Source organism: Balaenoptera acutorostrata, chromosome 15 (assembly GCF_949987535.1).
Source record: "Balaenoptera acutorostrata chromosome 15, mBalAcu1.1, whole genome shotgun sequence".
NCBI lineage: Eukaryota > Metazoa > Chordata > Mammalia > Artiodactyla > Balaenopteridae > Balaenoptera > Balaenoptera acutorostrata.
In genome coordinates this window covers 22,066,127-22,090,309 of record NC_080078.1, presented here as the reverse complement: position 1 = coordinate 22,090,309, position 24,183 = coordinate 22,066,127, and the positions used below count along the sequence as shown (strand labels likewise).

At 49.9% G+C, this 24,183-nt stretch overlaps 1 protein-coding gene and 1 non-coding gene across 6 annotated transcripts in view; both read left to right on the top strand.

The window, feature by feature from the left end:
• Nucleotides 1–2,400: 2,400 nt before the first annotated feature.
• TRNAL-AAG (transfer RNA leucine (anticodon AAG)) lies at nt 2,401–2,482 on the top strand. The gene has a single exon. It is a non-coding gene; the product is annotated as a tRNA-Leu (tRNA).
• Nucleotides 2,483–2,661: 179 nt separating this feature from the next.
• The window catches only part of POLR3E (RNA polymerase III subunit E), a 31,696-nt gene continuing 10,174 nt past the window's right edge, over nt 2,662–24,183 (top strand). The window contains exons 1-13 of one of the 5 annotated variants that reach the window (XM_007189956.2): nt 2,662–2,811; nt 9,921–9,994; nt 11,141–11,191; nt 14,419–14,496; nt 15,265–15,380; nt 15,816–15,898; nt 17,720–17,827; nt 18,185–18,234; nt 18,562–18,681; nt 20,136–20,221; nt 20,483–20,527; nt 20,622–20,713; nt 21,696–21,816. In XM_007189956.2, the coding sequence (XP_007190018.2) occupies nt 9,959–9,994; nt 11,141–11,191; nt 14,419–14,496; nt 15,265–15,380; nt 15,816–15,898; nt 17,720–17,827; nt 18,185–18,234; nt 18,562–18,681; nt 20,136–20,221; nt 20,483–20,527; nt 20,622–20,713; nt 21,696–21,816 (986 nt within the window). In that variant the 5' untranslated portion in view covers nt 2,662–2,811; nt 9,921–9,958. Of the gene's footprint in view, nt 2,812–9,920; nt 9,995–11,140; nt 11,192–14,387; nt 14,497–15,264; nt 15,381–15,415; nt 15,588–15,815; nt 15,899–17,719; nt 17,828–18,184; nt 18,235–18,561; nt 18,682–20,135; nt 20,222–20,482; nt 20,528–20,621; nt 20,714–21,695; nt 21,817–24,183 lie in introns of those variants that run through there. The other 4 variants (XM_057529283.1, XM_028168480.2, XM_057529285.1 and 1 more) reach the window with 4 other exon arrangements.

Here is a 24,183-nt window from a genome sequence, read left to right as displayed (position 1 = left end):
TCCACCCTCCACCTCAAGGGACAGAGCAGACATGCCAAGGGACAGTCAGGGTTTCAACCCTTCCCTCTCTCCTTTTACATAAAGCTGCTGGGAACCAGTGAGTCCAGGAGTTCTGGTGCAACATTCTGCTTCTCCTGCTTATTAGTTTCACATCTGATTGTCATAAGACAGCTGTGTAATGGGACTGCAGGTCTGCAAGAAATGCCCAAAAGGAGGCCCTGGGCTCTGTCTTCCAGGATCAGCCTGCATCCCTGTTAAGCATTCTGGTAGGGACAGACCTGAATTGCTGCAGAATGTTCTGGCAGAAATATCTTTAGCTCTGAGCTCTTACCACGCAAGGATAGTTCATTTGTTACAGCTACCAGGTAATCCTATCTTTAGCAGAAAAGAGGAATTTATTACAATGATAAAGGGATATCTCCAAGAATGTGAATTCCACTGGGCCCCGGGAAGAGTCTTGAGCTGGGAGCCACAAAACCATCAGAATTTCTCTATGACTTTCTGCTCTTCTTCTCATTTTATCATTATTTTTCTCTACTTCTCCAGTCCATCTCACAGAATATGGCCACCCCAAATCCCACTTTCTCCCTAGTTCCAGTCAGTCAATCTCAGAGACTAACTCCAACACTTAACACAGTGAAAATAACAAATCAGGAACTCACCATGTCTCAGTTCAGATTCTCAAAAGAGAATCTGATTGGTCCAACCTCTGTCCTATGTTTACTATAGAGCCCACCGGCCATGGTTTGGGGAAGGTGGCTACCCAGAGGGTGGACCCACCCTCTGGGCTGGTCAGGCAATTCCTAGAAAAGTGGGATTAGGCAGAGATTCCAGCAATTATTCTCCACCATAGGGATATTTCCTTTTGGAAAACCCACCACATAACTCACAAACACAATGCCTCTTGGTACTGAAACACCATGAGTAGATCAATGCTCCTATTGATCTCAAGGACTATAGATCCCCCAACAATGCCTGGCCTAGAGAGATGGCTGCTTCTGTATTTCTTAACGATTTCTTTAAAAGTAACAAACTCTCCCAGTACAATGAAGTCTTTGCATATCAATACTTATTTTAAAGGTAGCTGGAGAAAAAAAATGGGTTAAGGAGGAACTGAAGAGGAGGAATATGGAATGCCCAAATATCAAGGTGTCTGCCAACTGGATATTAACCAGAAACTTGAATATAACAACTTAATATAAACAACTTAAATGTCCATATTCATAGTATGGAATAAATTAGATCTAAATGTGTCACAATAAATCAAAAACATAATGTTGGAGGAGAAAAGCAAGTTGCAGAATGATACTGGTACAACGTAGTAAGGTTTATGTAAATGAAAAGCAAGCAGAAAAAGAAGATCATACTAGGTATTGTTCATGGGTGTATACACACACACACAAGGATAGATAGATATGAAAGTATAAGAATGAATTGGAAGGATACACATCAAATTCATAATAGTTATAGCAAAGGGAGGATGTTTGGGAAGGGGTTTTATTTTCATTTGTAATAGTCTAATTCTTTTTGTTTGTAATTGTCTAATATTTTTTAATAGATTTTTAAAAGGACAACGTATTCACACTTTTAATAAAAAGCATATACATAGGAAAAGAATTGGAAGTGAAATGCCACCAATATTAGGTAGTGGGAATATGGATGATTATTTTTTCTTTGTACTTTTTCTGTATTTTTAAATATCTATATATCAACATGAATAGATATTTAAAAAACACAGTCGGGTGAAAAAACAGTTGCAGATAAATACTAACAGCATGATAATATTTATATTTATGTAAAAACCCATAACAATAAAAACAAAACATCTATTTTCTATGGATATATCTATTATGAATATATCCATATATATCCATATAAATTCACAGTAGAAGATACAGAAGGATATACAGTATGCTAAGCTGTATAATAGTTACCTCTGCGGACTTAACGATAGATGCCAAAGGTAAAAGAACATTTGTATTGTATCTGCAAAGTTTTCATATTTGCAACAATTCACATAGCATTTGTGTAACTAAAAATTAAAACACATAATTTTTTAGAGAAAACTGCCCACACCAGTTCCCGTGGTTTGGCTTCTGAAGCCCCTGGTGCGGGTTACTGCTGAAATCCATCATTTCTCCCATGTGAGTTAACTTGAGGTCTCCGAGTTAAACGTCCTACTCAGAATACAGATTCCTAAAGTGCTTTTCATTCTAAGACCTGTTCAGACGTGTGGGTCTAAATATTTGAGCAAATATTTTTCTTTTTAGTACCTGGCATGTTCTTAAATAGTTCTGTAGGGATAAGGTAAAGCACATATGAAACAAACTCCCAGAGAAGTGAACTGCAATTGCATATAAATGTATTAAGTAGTTCCCTAGAAGAAGTTAGCCACAGCTGGGTAGCGTGGCCGAGCGGTCTAAGGCGCTGGATTAAGGCTCCAGTCTCTTCGGGGGCGTGGGTTCGAATCCCACCGCTGCCAAGACGTCGTTTTTTTGTTGCTGCTGCCTCTGTGCCTGGTTCTGTATTCATCTCGGTCCCGCGGCTGCAACAACGCCCCCTGCTGCCAGACGCGGCTGCCTGCCCGCATGAATGGAGCGGCGGAGGGGGCGGGCCCGCGCGCGCCTGGGCGGGGCATTGTGGGTAAAAGGAAGCGCGAGGGCCCTCCCCGCTCGCTCCCCCCACGTGTCCGCCGAGTTTCTCCACAAGCAACATGGCCGCTGCCTGAGAGGAGAGCCGGGCCGCTGCCGCCTGTGTAGCCCGCGGGTACCTGGGCCGTTGCCGCCGCCCGCGCGCGGGCCCGTCGGAGAGGTGAGTGCCGATGTGGCAGCGCCCGCCCGGGCTGGAGCCGGGCCGCACTCTCGAGGTGGGCCTGGGCGGGGCTGCCGCGTAGGCCGGGAGGCCCGCGCCGCCCGGTGCCAAGGAGCCGGCGGCCTCCCGGGACTCGGGCGGGAAGGACGGGCAGCCTGGCCCAGTAGACCCGGGCTGGCCGCGGGCTCCGACCTCGCCTCGGCCCGGCAGTTGGTGAGGCCGCGGCCGAGGCTGCCGGCGGTGACTCAGGGTCCAGCCACCTTGCTCCGCCCGGCTCAGGCGGGCCTCCTACGGGAGCACCTGTGCGAAGGCAGCCGATGTCCTGCCGGCGTGGCGGCTCGTGGCAATGGCTGCGTGGTGGGCGTGAGAAGGGGGCCTGACCACCCGCGAGGGAGGCGAAACCCATTGGACAGTGTGGCTCGGGGCCGGCGGCCCGCCCTGATGGGCAGGGGGAGGGTGACCGGGCCCCCTCCTCGCCCCAGATTAGCTTCCGTCCGGCTAGGCCCGGAATTCTTCATTCATTTATTCCGGCCACCATTCAGGGCTAACTGGGAGCCAACTACGTGCGGCGGATAGGGCCCTGATCATTTGATCAGAGGAGGTGTCAGTAAGCACGTAAACCAATAAATAAAAAAGGTCGTTCTGTTGTGTTACCTTTAGAATCATTGGGCTTGGGGGCAGAAAGAGGAGATCTTAGCAATCGCCACAGATTCTTCATCTGTGAAGTGGGGATAATAGAATTACCCACCTCATAGGTTTGTGGTGAGGGCCCAATAGGGTAAGACGGAAGAAGTCCCAGGTTGCAGTTAGTTTCGTGGCTGTGTTTCCTGCTCTTTTATATTGGAAGAAAACATTGGGCCACGTAGTAACAAACCTTCCCATGGGTTATTTATACCTTACTTTTAATCCTCACCACAGTCCTCTGAGGTCGGTACTTTTGTTATCCGCATTTTAGGGATAAAAATAGTGAGTAGTACTAAGTGCAAACGACTCCGGGTGGGCCACGGGTAGCAAACAGCAGACGTGGGATTTGAACTTGCACAGTTCCGCTCTAGAGTCCGGGCTCTTACCCACTACACCATCCTGCCTTCTATTAAGAAAGCTTTCAGCATAGTCGGTAAGAATGAGCATAAGGCTCTTTGACATCAGCTAGACTCAGGTTTGTGTCCTCACTCCGCCATTCTCCAGCACTGTGACCTTGGGTAGGTTACTTACTCTCTGAACTTTAGTTTCCTCCTTTCTTAATTGGGGATGGTACAGCTTGATTTATAGGGCTCTTGAGCAGATTAAATGAGATTGAATATTAAATCCTTAGAGAAGGGAGGGTCCGACTCAGTTGAGTTCATTCTTCCCGCCCCTAGGCCATCTCTCCTTTTAACAGGGGTGGAAACTGAGGTGAACCCAAAGAGGGAGATGCCTTGTGCGGGGGGCATACAGCCAATAAGAATCCAGACCTTGAGACTATTTGCCCTGGGGCCCTTTCCTCTTAATTCACATTGTATATTGTCCTCGCCTTGTCTCACTCCCACCAGTAGCTGGAGATTATTTGGAGTTGCCTCTGCTTTTCTGATTGGCGGACAGGTTAGATTGCTGGGTGCAGCACTGATGCACCCAGCTGTGGCTTTCAGGCACCTCCTCTGCTCTGGAACCCTCATTAGATTCACCTGGTGTTCTTGTCCCCTTTCCGTTTGTTGAGCAGCCCCCTGGCAGGGGATGTTTTCTGTGCTCAGTGCCGTGGAGCCACTGCCATGGAGTACCCTTGTGGCCACAGGACACCCTGTTGAGGCCAAGGTGGTCACTGCTGCTGGGGAAGCTTGCCTTGTGGCCTGAGAGGATAGGCCACACCTCTGTCCTCAAGTGTCCACAAGGCCCAAACCATGAGGCCACTAGTCTCTGGATGGGGCTGAGTTAGGCTCACTGGGTAAAGGGTCTGTAACTGCCTGATTTCATGCACTCATTCACTCAGTTATTCTTTGTACTATACTGAGTGTTTACTCCATGCCAGGCATTGTTCTAGATATCGGGAGAACAACATGAATTTTTTAAAAAGATAATAATCCCCATATCAACTTGATGAAGTAAATATAATCATCTCCATTTTATGGTTGAAGCACTGAGAGGCTTTCATGGAGCTTACATTCTAGTGCAGAAGACACATAAGCAAATAGACTAGGTAGTTCCAGACTGTGATAAGAACCATGAAGGAAATAAAATGGGGATGTGGTAGTGACTGGAAATGGGTGCGGGGCTCTTGAAGGTGGATAGTTTGGGAACCTGTCTGTTCCTGGAGAGGGTGGGGGTGGTGATACTAGTGCAAAGGAGCCAGCCTTGAAAAGACCTGGGGAAAATAGATGGTGTGCAAAGGTCCTGAGACAGGCTGGGGCTTAGCTTGTTGTAGGCCCAGCGAGATCGTATGGGACCCTGGGGCCATGGAAAGGAATTTAGATTTTATTCTATGTGACAGTTGAAGGGTTTTGAGCAGCAGAATGATGTGATCTGTTTTTCTGCAAGGACAGCTCTGGGTGTTTCTGGGAGGATTGGAGGTAGGAAAGACTTGTTGAAGCAGTACTTTTCAAATTGCAGATCAAGATTTATTAGTGGGATGTGAAATCAGCTTAGGGGGGTTGTAACCAGTATTTTTAATTTTAATGAGTGAGGATAAAAAACATCACTGCATCAGATATAGTAGGGACAATTAATGGTTATGTGAAACCTTGTTTTAGTTAGGTAATTGTATGTATATTCCGGGTCATTTATATGAAATGGATTTCTTACTGTGGGCCTTAGGCTGAAAAATTTGAAAGCCCCTGAGTTGGATGATGTTGCCTGGGAGGATGAAGGGAGGTGATAATCCCTGCATTAACCCAATCGTGTATTCTATCTGGAGGGAGGAGCACCATCCTCCCCGAGCTCCTTCTTGACTGGGGAGAGGCGAGTAGAGAAATAGCTGAGAAAGCCTGTCTTGGGGTCCTCCCAGGCCATACCCTCTCAGTATCTACGTCTGTTCCCTGGTTCACCCAGAAGTCCCCAGTCTCTCAGTTGTCCACAGAGCCAGCTGGAGAGAAGGTAGGTACTTCGCATACGTTTACGATCCTTGGCAGGTGAGGTGGGGTCTCGGGCTCTCCCGTGCGTTGCCCTCTGTCTGGGTGGTAACAGGCATTTGGGGGTTATGGTTTTCATCTAGTCTTCTAATCCCGAACTGTTGAGGTAGCTTGCTTCCCTCTACTCTCTTCCTCTGCTCAGAGTCCTGTGGTAGCTCCCTATTAAATGGCATTCCTGTGGTTTACTTATTCAGACAACACGTACATATTGAGTGCCTGCTATGTGCTAGGCACTGGGGGACAGCAAGGGACAAAATAAACTAAAATCTCTGCCTTCATGTAGTTTACCACTTACTGGCAGTGGGGGTGAGGATGGATAATAAATACAGAGCTATAAACTGTCACATGGTGATACATGCTATGGAGAAAACCAGAGCAGGGAAGGAGCTGGCGGGGCGGGGTGTTGTGATTTTGAATTGGGTGGACAGGGAAAGTCTTAGCTATGAGGTAGAATCTGAGCAAAAACCTGAAAGAGGTGAAGGAGGGAGCCATGAGGTTATGGGGGCCGGTAGAGCAGTTACAAAAGCCCAGAGGTGAGGGTCGGGGGAGGGAAGGAGGCCTGTGGGAGATGAGGTCTGAAAGGAAAAGGGTCAGGGAGGGCGTTGTCTAGGGCCTCACATGGGATGAAAAAGACTTGGGCTTTTATTTCTGAGTGAGATAGGAAGACTTTGAAGGCAGAGGAGTGATGTGATTGCTGGCTGTGGGGTGAGCAAAGACCGTAGGAGGCAAAGGTGGAAGCAGGGAGACCAGTTTGGAGGCTGCTGCTCTAAGGCGGGCAGGAGATGGAGGTGGCAGAGGGGGTGGGCAGATTCCCGACATACTTAGAAGGCACAGCTGACAGGATTTGCTGGTGTGGGGCGAGAGGAAGAGAAGCACTGAGGATGATGCCATTGTTTTGGCCTGAGCATTCTCAGCGTCTGGAATGTATATCTGGAATAAGCGAGATGACTCCGCTCGGTGGCCGGGGCAGGGGGCTTAGATGCCATTGAATCCCATGGTGAAAATATTTATGTTCTTTTAAATATTAAACAATTCAAATGTTAGGTAGATAAGACAAAAATCGAGCTGGTCTTACCTAAAAGTAGAGGTCTGGGAACTGCTGAGATTCGAGGGTGCCCAGGTGCCTTTAACTGTGCCCATCCCCTCCCTTTGGGAATATGAAGGGTCATCCCAGCTGAATTACAGTCAGCCCTCCACATTCATGGATTCAACTAACCTCAGAAACTAAATTTGCCCTTCGCCTGGCAACTATTTACATGGTATTAGGTATTATAATTAACTCAGAGATGATTTAAAGTATACCATGTGCTCTAATTTCATTCTTTTATAGGTAGCTGTCCAGTTTTCCCAGCACCACTTATTGAAGAGGCTGTCTTTTCTCCATTGTATGTTCTTTCCTCCTTTGTCATAAATTAGGTGACCATATGTGCGTGGGTTTATCTCTGGGCTTTCTATCCTGTACCATTGATCTATATTTCTGTTTTTGTGCCAGTACCATACTGTCTTGATTACTGTAGCTTTGTAGTATAGTTTAAATTTTGGGAGCCTGATTCCTCCAGCTCCGTTTTTCTTTCTCAAGATTGCTTTGGCTATTCAGGGTCTTTTGTGTTTCCATACAAATTGTAAAATTTTTTGTTCTAATTCTGTGAAGAATGCCATTGGTAATTCGATAGGGATTGCATTGAATCTGTAGATTGCTTTGGAATGGCCATCATCAAAAAATCTACAAACAATAAATGCTGGAGAGGGTGTGGAGAAAAGGGAACCCTCTTGTACTGTTGGTGGGAATGTAAATTGATACAGCCACTGTGGAGAACAGTATGGAGGTTTGTTAAAAAGCTAAAAGTAGAACTACCATATGACCCAGCGATCCCACTACTGGGCATATACCCTGAGAAAACCATAACTCAAAGGACACATGTACCCCAATGTGCATTGCAGCACTATTTACAATAGTCAGGACGTGGAAACAACCTAAACGTCCAACGACAGATGAATGGATACAGAAAATTTGGTACATATATACAATGGAATATTACTCAGCCATAAAAAGGATCGGAATTGGGTCATTTGTAGAGATGTGGATGGACCTAGAGACTATCATACAGTGAAGTAAGTCAAAAAGAGAAAAACAAATATTGTGTATTAATGTACATCTGTGGAATCTAGAAAAATGGTACAGATGAACCGGTTTGCAAGGCAGAAATAGAGACACAGATGTAGAGAACAAACGTATGGACACCAAGGGGGTAAGGGGGAGTGGGATGAATTAGGAGATTGGGACTAACATATATACGCTAATATGTATAAAATAGATAACTGATGAGAACTTGCTGTATAGAACAGGGAACTCCACTTCGCTGTACAGCAGAAACTAACACAACATTGTAAAACAACTATACACCAATTTAAAAAAAAAAAGGAACGAAATTGGGTCATTTGTAGAGATGTGGATGGACCTAGAGTCTGTCATACAGAGTGAAGTAAGCCAGAAAGAGAAAAACAAATATCGTATATTAACGCATATACGTGGAATCTAGAAAAATGGTACAGATGAACCTATTTGCAGGGCAGGAATAGAGACGTAGACGTAGAGAACGGACGTGTGGACGTGTTGGGGGGGAAGGGAAGGGTGGGACAAATTGGGAGATCAGGATTGACATATACACACTACCATGCATAAAATAGATAACTAGCGGGAGCATGCTGTAAATAAAGCACAGAAAGCTCAGCTCGGTGCTCTGTGATGACCTAGATGGGTGGGATGGGGGGGTCGGGTGGGAGGGAGGTCCAAGCGGGGGGTGATATCAGTATACATATAGCTGATTCACTTCATTGTACAGCAGAAACTAACTCAACATTGTAAAGCAGTTATACTCCAATAAAAAAAATTTTTTTATTGAAAAAATAAAGTATATTATTGTAAATAAAGTATATTATTAAAGTATATTATTGATGTGCTTAGGTTATATGCAAATACTGTGCCATCTTATGTAAGGGACTTGAGCGTCCACAGATTTTGGTCTCCTTGAGGGTCCTGGAACCAATCCCCCCCTTCCCCACTGATCCTGAGGGACGGTGTACTCACCCTCCACCATGGCGACCTGCCGCCTTCCCTCCTTCGGGTACTTGAAGTGCTTCCTGTTGCCTGGAGACCCTCTTCCCCTCTGCTATCCTGGCTTGTCCAAATCCTTCTGTCCTTCAAGGCCCAGCCCAAATGCCTCTTCCCCCAGCAGGAAGGCCCTTCCTTCCTCTGAACTCCCCTACCTATAACTGCGACCTGAAGTTGGATAGCCTGGCATTGAGGTCCAGTGGGTCCCCTTGCTTCCTGTGTGGCTTTGGGTAAAACACATAAAAGCGTCTCTGAGTTCCAGTCTCCTCGTTATAAAATGGGGACAATTAAGAGAAGAGTATGTATGTGAAGAGGGTCATTTTTAGACATGTGCACGCACACACACACACAGAGAAAACCACAGAAAGGAGGTCATCTCACTCGGGGTTGGGTTTAAAGTCAGCTTGAAAATCAAATATCAGAGGACGGAGTCACCCTGGAATCCAAGTCTTGGGACTGTCTGCTCTTCCTGTTGTGCATCAGGCTATCCTCTAAAGATTCCCCATGGCCCCCGATTACTTCTCGAGTGTTTTCATCACGGCTGTGGACCAGCCACCCTCCATCCTCCTGCCTGGTGGTGAATTCTTTGTGAGTGGTCAGAAAACCCCTAAAACTGGTCATTTATTCTTTCCCATGGGTGTAGCTGACATGTGGTGACTTGGGTCCACCTGTTTACACCCATTGCTTGGTGGTTTCTGCCTGCTTTTTTTGGTTTTTGGCCGATGGGGTGTATAATGGGCTGTCCATTTTTGACTCTACGATAGATGTAGAAATAAGATCAGTTTCTGTTTGCTTCAGGCTCCTGCCTCCCAGAGCAGGGCTGCTTGCAGAATGGGTACCTAGGTGTGTTGGTTGAATAACTGACTGACGGTCCAGGCCTCTTGCTCTCCTTGCAGATCGAGTCCAAGGACCGCGTGGCTGGCTCCCCCCTAGTATGGCCAATGAAGAGGATGACCCAGTCATACAGGAGGTAACTGCTGTTCCCCACCCTCTGCCGGGGCGGGGTCCCTTCCTCCATCCTCAGGCCAGCCTGGGACCTGTTGGCGTCCTCTCTTCCTCATACCTGCCTGGCTGACCCCTCACTTCCTTCAGGTGTCTGATCCAGCATCACCTTGTCAGAGAGGATTCCCTGACCCTCCTGCCTCACGTGACGTTCTCCTGCACACCCTCCCTAGCCCCTTACCTTGGCCATACCTTGCGTTTGGCCACAACACCTCTCAGCCCCTACACATAAGTTTCCTTCCACTAAAGTGTAAGCCTCATGAGGGCAGGGATGTTGTCCTGTTCACCACTGTGTCTGCAAAGCCAAGTCCAGTGCCTGGCAATTAATAGATACTCAGTGACTATTTGTTGAATGAATGAATGGGTTTGACAGCTCCCTCTTCTTCATGGGCTTATGCAGATTCGGTCATTCAGCCGTTGTTCGCTGAATCCCTGATGTGCTGGGGGCTGTGACAGCAGGGAGCCAGGCGGTGTTCTGCCCTTGGGAAGCTTAGGATCTGTGAGGAGAGACTGACAAGGAAGGGGTCTCAAGATGCAGACGGTGGTTCCAGAGTCAGCCCAGACCAAGACATATCCTAGAGGCTCTGGGCCTTTGCACATGCTGCTTCCCTCACATATGCCTCCCCTGGGCCTGCTGAGCCTTCACTCATCCTTAAGGCCTGGAGGTGGGAGAGAACATGGTTCACAGGAAGAGCTAGGAAGCAGGAAGGTAAACTGCGAGGTGGGGCGGGGCGGTGAGGGTTGAGAAGAAAGCCAGGTCACATCACCTGAAGACAGGCCAATCCAGGACAGGTGATGGAGGGCACACGGAGGAAGCCCTCCCCTGCCCCATCCTCATCAGAAACGCGTTTAATCGAGCCCTCTGGGATGCATCCTGATCTGGGCAGCCTCGGAATACATTTTTACTGGGTTACATTGAACCTGGGCAGGGGGCTCTGGACATATCCAGGTTGGAGATTTGGTTCCCTTTATTTTTAGCATCAGCTGAGCTATTTCCTCTTCCCCAAATGGCCTCAGAACCATTATCCCTGAAATCTGAGGAGCATGCTTGTGCCTGGGGCAGGTTGGGCATTGGGTTCTGTCTCCTGGTTAAGTCTTCTTCCTTTGTTCCCAGATCGACGTGTACTTGGCCAAAAGTCTGGCAGAGAAGCTCTATCTGTTTCAGGTAATTATAGGACATAAAGGTAAAGGGGGAAAAAAAGCAAGTGTTGGTGGGTGGTGGAGACACAGTAAGTGGTAGGCCAGGAACAATTTGAAACCTCCACGTTGCTTAGAATTCTTGGCACAGAGGGTGTTTGGTAAGACAGTCTCTTTGCTTTTATGGGCAGGTCCATAGTAATCTCTCATTTTGAAGATGGGAAAACCAAGGCAACCCTAAGAGGCAGAACAGTGTAGTGGATAAAGCTTGGGCCCTGGGGACAGTCTCCCGGCCTTGAGGCTTGGCTGTGAGTCCTTGGGCAAGTTCCTTAAAAAAAAGAAAATCTCTCTGTGCCTCAGTTTGTTTATTTGTCAAGTGGTGATAGTAATAATACCTGCCTGATAGGGTCCCCACGGGGATCAGCTGAGTCCATATTAAAGTGCTTAGGACACCACCTGCCTGGTGCAGAGTTAGCGCCGCGAATGATTGCCACCGCTGTAACCGAGACTCAGGGAGCGGCCTTCCGGGGCAGCTCCAGGCGGCATTGGTGCGCCTCTGTCCTGCTAGCTGTGAGTCCCCCCACTTGTTATCCCTGCCCCCTCCCCTCTTAGCTGGGCTGGTAGTTTAATCATAGTCACTCACAGGTGTTAACCCTAGACTGTCTGCAGGCACCATTCAAAGCATTTTGCATATGTTAACTCATCTCCTGCCACAATATCCCTGTGGTGGTTACTATTGTAATTTATAACAGCTTTATTGAGATCTAATTCACGCCCATGCAGCTTCCCTGTTTAAGTGTAAATGCAGTGGATTTTAGTCTGTCCACAGGGTTGTGCAGCCAGCGGCAGTCTATTTTAGGAAGTGTTTGCTGCTGCTGCTCTGCCCTCACTCCCTGCAGTCCTAGGCAACCGTTAACCTATTTTCTGTCCATGGATTTGCCTGTTCTGGACATTTCATATAAGTGGAGTCATGTAATACGTGGCCTTTTGTGTCTGGCTCTTTTGTTTAACGTGATGTTTTCAGGGCTTTTCCATGTTACAGCATGTATCAGGACCTCATTTCTTTTTATGGGTGAATATACTCCACTGTATGGACCTATATGCCACATTTTATTTCTCCATGCATCAGTTGATGGGTATTTAGGTTGTTGCCATGTTTTGGCTATTATGCATAATGCTGCTATGAACATTCCTGTCCGAGTGTTTGTGTGGAGAGTTTTTCATTGCTCTTGAGTATATACCTGGGAGTGGAATTGCTGGGTCCTATAGAAACTATGTTTAATATTTTGAGGAAATGACAGACTGTTTTGAACCACTTTACATTCCCAGCAGTAAGGTTGTTAAGCATTTTTGTCCCCACGTTGCATATAAGAAAAAGAGACCCAGGGAGGCTAGTAACTTGCACAAGGGGCCTGGAACAGGGTGGCAGCACCCTCCAGGCATGTGCTGGGAAGAGGCCTGGTGTTGGGCCCCTGGCATCTGCCTTTACAGGCCGTGGCGCTGGGGGCTGTTGTCTGCACCTGCTTCCTTGACTGACTGCAGAGTGATGGAACGGATGGTGGTGACAGTGACCCCTGTGTGTTCACGGTGTGCCAGGCCCTGTGCCGGGTGTCAGCTCCATTTGCCTCATTCCCTGCTCCTAATGGTCCTGGGAGGCGAGGAGCTTGCCTGAGTACACAAGGAGCAAGTGGCAGAGTTAGGACCGTCTGATTCTAGAACTGGCACCCTTCCCCACCACCCTTCCCAGCGATCAGGAGATCACAGAGCTGCCCTGGACCTTGGCAGACCAGGGGCCTCCTGGGCTGTCGTGGGCTAGCCTGTCCCAGCTCAGGGCTCAGCCCAGACCAGCTGTGCTCCAGGCCGTTCCTGGACCTAAGCTCCAAGCTCCTGCCCCAAGCTTCAGCCCAGGAAGCAGGGAGGAGTCACTGTATTGCTGTTTAAGTGAGCTTTTAGGAAACAGCCATTTCCTTGGGCTAGAATGCAGCTGATCTCAAATGGCCTCCAAAGGAGGGTTACTTTATGCACTGCCACACCTCCACCAGGCTCCTTCATAGCGATGGCCACGGCCTTTTGTGAGTGAGTCCAAACCATGACTCATCCATCCACCCAGTGGCATACGTAAAGCACGGGAGAAAGAAAGGAAGAGTGCTTCTGTGGGGAAGGATGTCTCTACATCCTTCTTTGTTCAGAGGAAAGAAGGGATTTCAGAGCAGTACGCTCAGATGTGACATAACTTCACCCCTGATGACACTGGGACCCAGGGAGAGCTCTCTGAGCAGGTCAGTGGCAGCCCAGCTCCCTTCTCTGTCATCAACTTTTTATTATGGAAAAGTCCACACATCAGCAAAAGGAGAGGGAATGGGATAGTGATTCCCATAGATCTGTCGACTGAAAAAAAAAAAAAGCACAACCTAACAGTTGAGAATTATGTTTTATTCGGCAGGCGTACTGAGGACTTAAGTTCGGGAGATAGCCTCTCAGGTAGCTCTGAGGAACTATTCTGAAGAGGTAAGAGAGGAGTCAGGACTTATAGGAGTTTTTGCCAAACAACAGCAAAACCCCAGGGAGTCAGAACATCAGAAGATTACTGTTTGTTAAAGAAAACCAGACTCTGGAGTTAAAGAATTTAGCACTTTTCTATGTATGGGAAGTGGCAAGAGTCTGGGCTAATTGAAATCATTCCTTTGTTATGCACCTTAACTATCTAGGGCCAGTCTCCTGTTTTCTCCATCCTAAGTCCCCTTAGGGTGCGCTGTAGGGGGAGTGGCTGCAATGGCAGAGGGTTTGAAGGCCACAGCATCCTTTGTGGCAGGTGACATCCTTTGTCCACAGATCCATCATCAGGCTTTAGCACTGAGCAGTGTTCACCAGTTTTGTTTTCCCTCTTTGCTTACTGTGGTCTCATTTCCCTTGTCCTTCTTCACCTGGTTGGCCTGTAAACTAGCAGTTAGACTTCGGACCCTTACTCTTGACTCCCATGGCAGTGCGCTTGACTTCCTAGGGCCCATGGGGCCATGCATGCTGGGGCCTGTCTGATGCCTAGGCATGTCCCTTGGGCATTTGAAAATTGCTCTTTGGAAGGAGGCTAGGTGGAGCCAGTGAGAATGGGATGCAGGGATGCAGGCAGAGACCAGCGAGGGCCTCTGGTCTGGGGTGGGCGTGGAGGGTGGCTATTGATTCTTGGCCGGCGCCTCCGAAGCTCAGCTCTCACTGGGGCTTGGCAGGGGGGACTGATGGCTCCCTTCCCTTCCCCAGTACCCTGTGCGTCCAGTCTCGATGACCTATGATGACATTCCGCACCTCTCAGCCAGGATCAAGCCCAAGCAGCAGAAGGTGGGGCTACCCTCTTGGATGGAGGTAGAGGGAGGGGAGGGGTGATAGGGTGGGAGCTGAAAGAATCCAGGAGACAGGCCTTTTGGGGGTGGAAGCCCAGAGGAGTGATTGGAGAGTTAGGAAGAAAACCGGCAGCTTGCAGGGCCTTGAAAGCTGCAGGAGGAAAAACTTCCAGAAAGAAGGGGGGTGGGCAGCTCCAGAGAGGCCAGGGAGGAGTGAGGCTTGAGATGAATTAGAACATGGGGTGGGGTGGACCCACGTTCACAGGACAGGGCAGGGCAGGGCCAATGTGAAGAGGGCACGATATGGGGAATCTAGTGCCTCTCAGGGCTAGGGTGACAGGGAGCAGGAGACATGCCTTCCCTCGGGCACCTGCAGCTCTAGGCCCTGTTGCCATGTAAAAAGCTGTACCAGTATTGCCAATTCTGCTGACTTTTCAAAAGAAGTTGGAAATAAGGAAAAAGAGAAAAGCTCTTGATTTTTAAATGTTGGCACCTAATTTAGATTTTGGGGAGTGGAATTGTGGGTGCGGGCAAGCAAAACTACATGAACCCCCTCCAAAAAAAAGCACTCTGGCTCTTCTGTTGGAATTTGGGTTTGTGGCTTTTGTGTGGACTGAAGCCTAAGGGCCCTCGGAGAGGGATGGTGTCAGTCCTGCTTCTGGGCAGGGACTGGGGTTCGGGAGGTGGGCATGGTGGGTTTGAGGGGATCCCCTGAGGGCTGTGCCTTGGGGTCCTCATAGCTGGTGGGGGTGTTTGGTGCCTCCAGGTGGAGCTTGAGATGGCCATCGACACGCTGAATCCCAACTATTGCCGCAGCAAAGGGGAGCAGATCGCGCTGAACGTGGACGGGGCCTGCGCTGACGAGACCGGCACTTACTCCTCGTGAGTTCCCCGAGGCCTCCGAGCTTCACGTTCTTCAAATAGGAGCCTTCCAGAGCCCTCAGAGATGCCTAGGCCTTGTGCTCTACAGCCAGGCTCCCCACCAGCGTCCCGTCTTTGCATGGCTGGGCCTGCCGCAGACTCGTCCCCGTGGGAAGCGTCTTCCCTCCCGAGATGGCTCCTCTGACCAAGTTCTTCCTGGGCTGAGAGGCAAGCTGGCCCCTCGACGGGAGCGGGAGCTCCCACCCACTGCTTGTTTCTTGGGCTGCACATGAGGTTTCCTCATCCCCAGCTCCCCTCCTGCGGCACCTGTGGCCTGTCCTGTGGCCTTGGTCTCTGGCAGTTGGATTTCAGATGTCTGGGGTGGAGGGGGCTCTGCCTACAGACCCAGGCCTGGAGCTTCCTTCCCCTTGACGTCTGTCCTCCCTGTGCTTGTAGGAAGCTGATGGACAAGCAGACGTTCTGCTCTTCCCAGACCACCAGTAACACGTCCCGTTATGCTGCCGCGCTCTACAGGCAAGGTACCCATGCTGGACATCCCTGGCTGCCATGGCTTGTGAGGGCTGAGTGGGTGGGAGGGAAGCAGAATGGGGGCTGGGACAGGAAGAGGACACCCCGAATGCTAGATACCCACAGAGGCCAGACAGGTTGTAGAAATGACAGATTGTCAGGGGAATGGAATTTGGCCACCTCAAGGGACTTTTAGCTTGACACTACCTTACCTGATGGGGTGGAGGTCCAAGGTCATTGTCCTCCTGGGACACAGACACACACAGCATAACCTTTTGGACGGGGTAGAATTTTGTCTTAAATACAAGGTACTTAGGACCCAGTAATTCCATTCCTAGAAAGCATCTACGCAAGAGAAATGAAAACACGTCTCCACACAAAAACTTGTATGTAGGTGTTCATAGCAGCATTATTCATGGTAGTGAAAAGTGGAAATGATCCAAATTCCATCAGCTGTTGCACGGATAACAAAATATGGTATAACCATGCATTAGAATATTATTTAGCCGTAATAAGGAAAGAAGTACTGATAGGCACTCCAACATGGGTGAGCCTTGAAAACGTTAGGCTAAATGAAAGAAGCCAGACACAAAGGACCACATGTTACATGATTCCATTCATATGAAATGTCCAGAATAGGCAAACCCATAGAGACAGAAAGTAGATTATTGGTTCCAGAGGCTGGGAGGAGAGTAGAATGGGGAGTGACTGCTGATGATGGGTACAGGGTTTCTTTCTGGGGTGATGAAAATGTTCTAAAGTTGGTTGTGGTGCTGGTTTACTAGTTTGTGAATATGTTAAAATACATTGAATTGTATGCTTGAAATGGGTAAATTATATGGTATGTGAATTATATCTCAGTAAAGCTATTAAAAAGTACAAGGTTTCTATAAGTATTTAGAGTTTATAAAGCAATAAATGAAATTTGAGCACTTAGGAAATAAACCGTGATAGAATAAAAGTAATGTCAAATAACTATACTCTTCTATTTTGAACCCAAGTCTCACGGATATAGTTCTTTAAAGCCACATTCCTTGTAGCCAGGCCTAATCACTTACTTACTTCTCGTCTCAAGCATTCTGCTCCCTCTGGAGTCCCAGAGAGCTTCCACAGAGCCTTAGTGTCTGTCTGATTTCTTTTCTTTCAAGGCTACATTGGCTTGATTGAAATTGATTACCTTTGCACTGCCTCCCAGTGCACAGGTCTGATTCACAAGAGAAAGTCACGATCTTTGCCAGAGACGGCGTAGACACTCCTCCACCGGGCTCCGCCAGGCCTCCTCTCCAGCCCCGTTTGCACTAGCCAACTTCTTAACAGGACGGGTGGGATTTTGACAGGAAGAGGTGGGAGGATGAGGAGGAGAAGAGATCTGGGTGTGTGTGGGGTTAGGGAGGCGGTGAGGGTGGTCTGGCAGAGGCCTGGCAGGGGAAAGAGCAGGGCGTGTTTGGTGTGGATGAGTGGCCCAGCGTGGCTGGAACAAGCAAGTGCGGGAGGGCAGTGGGGACCGGGGTCGGGAGGCCCTTGAATGCTGGAGGAGGAGGCTTTGCAGGCAAGCCTTAAGGAAGTGACTTTGAGTGGAAGGGTCTGCGTTCATGTCTTCATCTGGTTTGTGTGCTTCCTGTGTCCGGCACAGCCAGATCGGGTTGGGAATGGCCATCGGCCTGGTGGTCCCAAGGCTCTAGGACTGGGGACTAGAGCAGAGGTGGGAGGCGGTTTGGCAGTGAGCCGAGGCCTTTAGGGGAGTCTGGGGCCCTTGGTAGCTCCCTTGAGCCAAGCTGTGTGGGTCAGCCTCAGCTCCTAGAGTCAGGTCCAAGCCCTTCTTCCTCTGCCAGGTGAGCTCCACCTGACACCTTTACATGGCATCCTGCAGCTGCGGCCCAGCTTCTCCTACCTGGATAAGGCAGATGCCAAGCACCGTGAGAGGGAGGCAGCCAACGAGGGTGAGCTCTGGACCCCCAGCCCTGCTGTCTGTCTGTCTGTCTGTATATGTTAGCAGGAGAGGTTGGTCATGGGAAGAAGTATTAAAGGGATGGATTACAGGATCCTTAGCGGCATCCCTGGCTGCTACCCACTGGATGCCAGTAGCACCCACCCCCACAATTTTGACAACCAAAAATGTCTCTGAATTTCCAAATGTCTCCTGGGGGGCAAAGTTGCCCCTAATTGAAAACCACTGACTTACACAGCTACCTCGGTCCAGAAGGAGAATTCACAGGCTCCGTTGCTTGAGACCTGCCTGGTGGGTGGGGTGGAGGAGCCTCCAACAGAGGCTGCAAGCAAGGCTTTTTCTTTTGCAGCGGGAGACTCTTCACAGGACGAGGCAGAAGAAGACGTGAAGCAGATCACGGTGAGCTCTGGCCCCGAGAGAGAGTGCAGCCTGGGAGGCAGCAGGGCCAGCTTTGTAGCTCAGCTTCCTGGAAGCAGCAAGGGGTGGGAGGGTCTGCACAGAACGTGGGCTCTGGGGTGAAACATACAGAAACAGAGTCCATGCCTTAGAGCCTCCTTGCTGGGCTACCTGGAGGGATAATCTAACCTCTGCCCAGCCTGAATTGGGTGGCAGTGAGAAATGCCCCAGATGTGAGGTTCTCTGGCCTCGTGGTGGGTGCTGGGGCAGCAGCCTGGAAACGCCCCAGGCCTGAGGTTGTGGACCCGCCCCTCCCCGCCCCCCAACCAGGTGCGGTTCTCCCGGCCTGAGTCGGAGCAGGCCCGCCAGCGCCGCGTGCAGTCCTATGAGTTCCTGCAGAAGAAGCATGCTGAGGAGCCCTGGGTCCACCTGCACTACTACGGCCTGAGGGTGAGCTGGGGTCCCTGGGCGGTGCTGACACAGGCCAGGGTGGGGTCCTGGGAGAAAAGCCCCAGTGCCTGGGAAGTGTTACCTGGTGGCCTCATTGTCTCACATCTAACTTCTTTCAGATTCAGTTGTAGGCACTTGGTAGTGCCACAGGGAGAGAGATTAAGCCCTGTGAGCAGTTTGTCCTCCCTTCCCACCTAGTGTGTGCCCCAAGGGAGTGAGTCTGCCACGTCACTGGTGGGGGTTGCGGCCCCCTGGGCACTCCCTGAGTGTGAGCATCTTGCCGGGCTCAGTGAGGCTGTGTTTGGTTACGTACTTTTTTTTTTTTTTTTTTTAAATGAATAGCCCAGTTTGCTTTTTTTTTTTAAAGAAATTCACGTTCTTTTATTTATTTATTTATGACTGTGTTGAGTCTTCGTTTCTGTGCGAGGGCTTTCTCTAGTTGCGGCAAGTGGGGACCACTCTTCATCGCGGTGCGCGGGCCTCTCACCATCGCGGCCTCTCGTTGCGGAGCACAGGCTCCAGACGCGCAGGCTCAGTAATTGTGGCTCACGGGCCCAGTTGCTCCGTGGCATGTGGGATCTTCCCAGACCAAGGCTCGAACCCGTGTCCCCTGCATTGGCAGGCAGATTCTCAACCACTGCGCCACCAGGGAAGCCCTGGTTACGTACTTTTAAGTATCGTGGGCCCTGAATGAAGGCTAGACGCTTCATCGGCTGCTCCGTGGAGAATCTGTCCGATGGCTGAGTTCACTATGCACCTGCCAAGGGTGATTTTTACTGTACTTGACTTAGAGCGCAGTCCTCGAAACTGTGTGTTGAGTAAGGGAAGCAATTGAATATTAGCTCACAAAGACACCATAGACAAGGGCTCCCCAGCGTTTTTCTGGGGGAGGAGCAACCCCTGATTATTCTGAAACCTTCCTGAAAGAGATTTGTGTTGACAGAGCCTTACACTTTGGGTCAGTCAGACTTCCAGAAGCTCTGCTGTTTCCTAGTGTGTAACTTTAGGCAAATTACTTAATCTCTCTGAGCCTCAGTTTCCTTATCTGTAAAATGGGAATAATAATAACAGTACCTGATTTCATAGTTATTTTGGGGATGAGATGAGTTAGAGTATGTATACAGCCATTGGAACAGAGCCTGACACATAGTAGATGCTCAGTGAATGTTAGTTGTTATTTTTATCATTGCTTTCAGTGTTCCTGTATCAGACAGGGCACTGAGGCATGGGTGCTGGGGCTGTGTAGTCATAAAGGCAGGAGGGTAGTTGGTTGAGGCCACGTCGCAAAGGCCTTGAGTGCCATGCTCAGGAGGTTGGATTGATCCTGTGGCTGGCCTCAGAGCAGGACAGTGGGTGGCTGGAGCAGAAGGTGATGCAGGGGTGAGAACTGGATCACAGAGGGAGGCCTGGAATGTTGGCTGAGGTTCCTCTCACACCCTATTCCTCCCTAACAGGACAGCCGCTCTGAGCATGAGCGCCAGTACCTGCTGTGCCAGGGCTCCGGCGGGGTTGAGAACACAGAGCTTGTCAAGTCACCCAGGTGAGACTGGCCAGCCCAGGGCTGCTGAGGGCTACTGAGCCCGACACTGGCCCCAGGAGGGTCCCTCTGTTGTGGGTCCTCCCTTGGGACTCTGGCCCTTTTGTAACATGGGGGAGGGATGTGGAGGAGCCCATCATCCTCTGGAGAGGGCCAGGAGGGGGTGTGGGAGTTTGGGGGGGTCTTGGATACAGCCTGGTTGGGGGCTGGGTGGGGCGAGGACAGAGCCCTGGGAGCTGCTGACCCTGTTCTCTCCTGCCACAGTGAGTACCTCATGATGCTGATGCCTCCCAGCCAGGAGGAGGAGAAGTGAGTAGAGGGGCTGAACGCCTTCACCCCGCTTCCCCTTTCCACCCCCTCACGCGCCCCTGGCCTCCTAACCCTTTGCATTTGTTTTCAACAGAGACAAACCCGTGGCCCCCAGCAATGTCCTGTCCATGGCCCAGCTGCGCACCCTGCCCCTAGCTGATCAGATCAAGATCCTGATGAAGAATGGTGGGTGGGCAGCCCTGCCCTGCCCTCTGGGGGGCCCCAGCCCTGCCACCTCCTGGGGAAGTGGAGTTAGGACAGACTTAAGGACCAAGGGGCGAGACCAGAGGCCCCACTACCCAGAGCCCGCCCAACTTTACAGCTCTGGCCTTGTCTGGAAGGCGCACTAGAGCTGGTGGCAGGCTACCTCAGATGGGCTGCGGGTCCCTGCCACCTTTGCCACTCCCCTGCTGTGTGAGCCTGGGCAGGCCACTGGCCTTCCTGAGCCTTAGATTGTTAATCTATAAAAAGGGACTAAGATAGCTCATGGGGCTGAGGTGAGGATTCAGAGGTGAGGCCTCTAAAGGGACTGTACAGAGCCTTGCATGTGAACGTGAGCTATGGTCATTTTCACAACGAAGCGCGTTCACTTGCACTACTTTGTGGCGCCCTCGCCAAGCTCCGCACCGTGGGGACGCTGAAGGCCAGAACCTTTAGCGTGCATGTGAGCCTTGAACCTCAGAGCAGAGTCCCAGGCCCTGGGCTCTTCTGAGGTGCCAGCACCAGGGGCTCCGGGGTCTGAGTGGAGAGGGGGGCTCCCGGGGGGAGCCAGGCCCCTGGCCTTGCTGCAGAAGACACGGGGCCTCCCCAGGCCCTGCCCCTTCTCTCTTGGGCTAGGGGCTCGGGGCTCGGGTGGGGGAGAGCAGAGCACGGTGATGAAGTGCATAAACTTTGGACCCAGATGGCCTGGGTTCAAGTCTTGGCCGTGCCACTTACTAGCCAAGTGATCATGGGTGAAGTTTGAAACCTTCCTGGGCTGAGTCTTCCTCATGAGGCACGCCTCGGTCTTCCAGTGGGTGTTTCCTCCAGGGCTCAGTGAGAGGCGGGTGCCTGCCCAGAGTAAGCAGCCAGTGAATGCCAGCTGTTACTGTTAGCACTGTCGTGCTGGGATTGTTATGTGAGCCCAGGCCCCTCTTGCCTTGTCTGATGTCTCCTGTGCCCTCCTCAGTGAAGGTCATGCCTTTTGCCAACTTGATGAGCCTCCTGGGCCCCTCCATCGACTCTGTGGCTGTTCTGCGTGGCATCCAGAAGGTGGCGATGTTAGTCCAAGGAAACTGGGTGGTGAAGAGGTAAGTTCATTTTAGTACCTTAGTTGGGAGCGCTTAATCCATTTAAATTGAATGTAAGTACTGATGTTTTGGGTTTAAGTCTACCTTAGTGCTTTTTATTTGTCCAGCTTACATTGCATTTTATATTCATTTTTACCTTCTTTTCTTGTTATTCCGTTTTCCCCACTAACTTGGAAGTTATCCTTTCTTGACTTAGCGATTACCCTGCAGATTTCACAGTTTAATATTATTAGTTGCCGATTTTTACCCTCATCCATGACGATTCAACGACCTTTAGAATATTTTATATTTATCTTCCTCTCAACTCATGTGTCATTGTATTTATATATTTTAATTCTGTTTTAAACCCCACACGACATTATATTATCCAGTCAATATTTTTTAGATCTACTCACGTATTTGCCTTTTTATTTTGCTCATCATTCCTTTCTGCATCTCTGGGTTCCTAACTGTGATAATTTCCTTTTGCTAAAGTGAAGGTCTGCAGGTGATGAATTTCTTTGGTTTTTCTTTACCTGGAAATGTCTATTTCACCTTTGTTCTTGAAGGATATTTTTGTTTGTTTTTAATTTTATTGAAGTATGGCTGATTTACAATATTGTGTTAAGGATATTTTTTACTGAGTATAGAATTCTAGGTTGATTATTTTCTTTCCACACACTGATGTAATTTCATTGCAGTTTGACTTCCATTGTTTTTATTGTCTGTCTAATACATGTTCCTTTGTTTCCGTCTGGCTGCATTTAAGATTTTCTCTTGCTTTGGCTTCCCAGCGCTCGTTAAGATAGGCCTAAGTGGGAATTTCTTTTTATGTATCCTGTTGGGGTTCATAGGTCCTGAATCTGTGGCTTGCTGTCCTTCAGTAGTTTCTCTCCTCCTGTGATTCCTCCTCTAGACCCTGCCTCCTCCCTAGACTGTCAGTTTTTAGGGGTAGGGACTGTCTGTTTTGCCTCTCCCTTTATCCCTGGTACTCAGTATAATGCCTGGCAAATGGTAGACCCTTGGTAAATACGGTGTGGCTATGTTTTATGCACACTTGAATTATATTACTTCTAAATTGTATAATATAAAATACTTGAATACTCACTTTTTAGAAAGTGTGATGTAAAGTGAACAATCTGTCAAAATGTAAATTGTTCCAAATTTTTAAAAAAGTTATTCATTGCAAAAACTCCATCATTTCACAGTTGGTTGGCCAGGTAAACTGCAAAGTCATGTCACTGCCACGTGGTGACAGCCCTTCCCTGGGATACGATGCCCAACATGCCTTGTGGGTCCTTGCAGCTGCTGTCTTATGGGACACAAGTGTTTAATTACGAGGACCTTCGTGACGACACATCACTCGTTAAACGGGACACTTGCGTGTATTTACGCTGCGGGTGGGTGAAATCCAGGAGGGACCGTCCCATCAGCCCCCTGAGGCTGCTCGCCCAGAGGAGGCACGGAGACTTGCCACACGTCTGGCAGCCGGGCAGCCACAGAGCTGGGCTTTGAGCTCCCCCAGCACCGCGCAGGCCCTGGTGCTGCTGCCCCGTTCAGCTTATGGTCTGCCTGCCCCTGTGACTTGAAGGCAGGCCCTCCTGGGCCCTGTGTGTTCTGCCACACCCGTGGGTAGTGGTCCTTCCATGCCCTGTCCCTCTGTGTTCCTGTGAGGAGGTGGTACAGGATGCTCCCATCTGTTGAGTAAATGTGTCTGGACGGCTTGTTCCTTGCCCTGCACTGTGCTCTCATTCAGTGCTGTCCCTGTCCTCAGGAAAGGGGGCTGGGGGGCTGGGGGTGGGGCAGGCACTGTTACAGCCCAGTGCACGGACCACACTGTGTACTTAGTGGGTACCTCCTCTCCGTGTGGCAGAGATGGGGCCAGGGCCCTGTCCCGTAGAGCTTTACAGGAAGAGTGGACACAGAGCTCAACCTTGAAGGAAAGTAGTAGTTGGCTGCCAGGTGGGATTGAGGAGGCGAGTGGGGCAGGGAGAGCAAAGGCACCCCGGGCATGGATGGCCGGGGACGTGTGTATTTTCCTGGGCAACAGGGTCTGCGTCTGGACTTGGGGTCAGGAGATGCTTTTAGGCCTTGGTGCCTGCTCATTTGCCCTTGAAGGTCCCTGAGCCTTGAGTGCTGGTCCCATTCTCTCCAAAGGCTTCAGCCTCACCCGTGCTTGGGGTCTGTCTGCATCCCAGTCCCTGACCCCTCCTGCCTCAGCTCACACTGCTCCCCCCTTCCGTTTCAGCCAGCGGTAAGGCCTTGTGTGTTGCTTTACAGGCGGGACTTGCTGTCTGCCAGCGTCCTGGGCTCACCTTGTCTGTCTCTGAGCCCCGGGCCCCTCCGACTATGTCAGGGGCCTTGGGGCTGGGCCAGTGTGCGAGGGGG